Consider the following 1,379-nt stretch of genomic DNA (forward strand, 5'->3'; position numbering starts at 1 on the left):
ACACACACACACACACACACACACACACACACACACACACACACACAGCTGTCAGTAGTTGTAGGGGGAGGCCAGTTGAAGGTGCTGATTGTATGGTGTAGTTGTCGGAGCCAAATTAACTCATTTATTCAGTATTCTAATGTGTCTGAGTTACAGCTTACGAAAACCTCCATTCATGATCCACTCGTTCATCCTCAGGCCTGTGATTTTTACATCTTGTGTTTAAGTGCCTACAGAATGCTTCACAATGAAGGCAATAATTAGGGTTCAGCAGTCGGCAACTTCCAGTCCTGAAAAGTGAAGTGACTGCTGAAGTGCCTTAAACCTGGCATCAGGTTGAGGTTATCTAAATTTATAATAACAAGCACTTACTGACTCTAATTTCTCAGAAAACCTGAATTAAAAGAGAAGACACTCAGTATTTTTCATTGGTCACAGCTGGTGGTGTCCCGCAGGCCCCTCCACACTGACGCAGAGTCCTTTTATAGAGTAGCTGCTCTTCGCTCCTCTGATCTCCTTTGTGTGTGTGTTGCTGGCCCAGTTTTACAGGATCCTGTCCCCACTACTGTAGATCTCCTCTTTGGCCTGACTAAGCTGTTTGACTTCTGCAGTAAACCAGGGTTTATTGTTGTTGTATGTGCAAGGTTTTAGTCGGCACAAACAAGTTGACTTTTAGCTGGAAAATGGCAGATTACACGTTACATGTACATATGTCTTTTATAACGGAACATGCATTTGATGTCAACACTAACTGCTGCATTGTACCTAGTTAGTTTCACACAAAACTCATCACTAGGTTCACTTGCACCATCTCTTATGCCATAACTTAACTAAGCTCACTGTAAACATGTAAACATCTCATCCTGTGCAGCATTAGGATCATTTAGCAGAGAACACGTCTGTTATCATATATCTTAGTAATAATTCAACTAAATGTATTGATCGTTCAGTCTGCAGCAGTCAACACAACAACAGTTACAAGCAAATGTCTGTTCTAAGACACCAGGTGGTGACACAGACAATTCCCATCTGCTGTGAATGCAGCATTTTTAGGGAGTGAAAGATTTAGTTGTGGCACATATGTGGCTGCACATTCATTTTTAATAAAACATGGAAAATATGCATATTCTGGGAAGTGCATTGTGAAATATCTATGGCTGATCAGCCTGTGCTCTCCTGCGTCTGTGTTTCAGAGTTAGATGGCTGTTACCCCCCCTATGGCTACACTGATGTGCCTCTGGACAGCCTGCCGCTAGATCCTGACCTCCACGAGCCCTACATTCCTGACATGACCTATGACCCAAGACAGGCCTACCCTGAACCACTCTAACAGGTAAACACACACACACACACACACACACACACACACACACACACAC

The 1,379-nt window shown here is 43.1% G+C and overlaps 1 protein-coding gene across 1 annotated transcript in view; it reads left to right on the forward strand.

The window, feature by feature from the left end:
- LOC116396511 (junction plakoglobin-like) overlaps nucleotides 1-1,379 on the forward strand; it is a gene marked incomplete at its 5' end in the record, with an annotated part of 14,114 nt that overhangs the window by 11,108 nt on the left and 1,627 nt on the right. Inside the window, one exon of the mRNA XM_031871148.1 lies at nucleotides 1,194-1,333. Coding sequence (XP_031727008.1) covers nucleotides 1,194-1,330 — 137 coding nt within the window. The remainder of the gene's footprint in view (nucleotides 1-1,193; nucleotides 1,334-1,379) is intronic.

Source organism: Anarrhichthys ocellatus, unplaced genomic scaffold (genome assembly GCF_004355925.1).
Source record: "Anarrhichthys ocellatus isolate YVR2014 unplaced genomic scaffold, GSC_Weel_1.0 scaffold56, whole genome shotgun sequence".
Classification (NCBI taxonomy): domain Eukaryota; kingdom Metazoa; phylum Chordata; class Actinopteri; order Perciformes; family Anarhichadidae; genus Anarrhichthys; species Anarrhichthys ocellatus.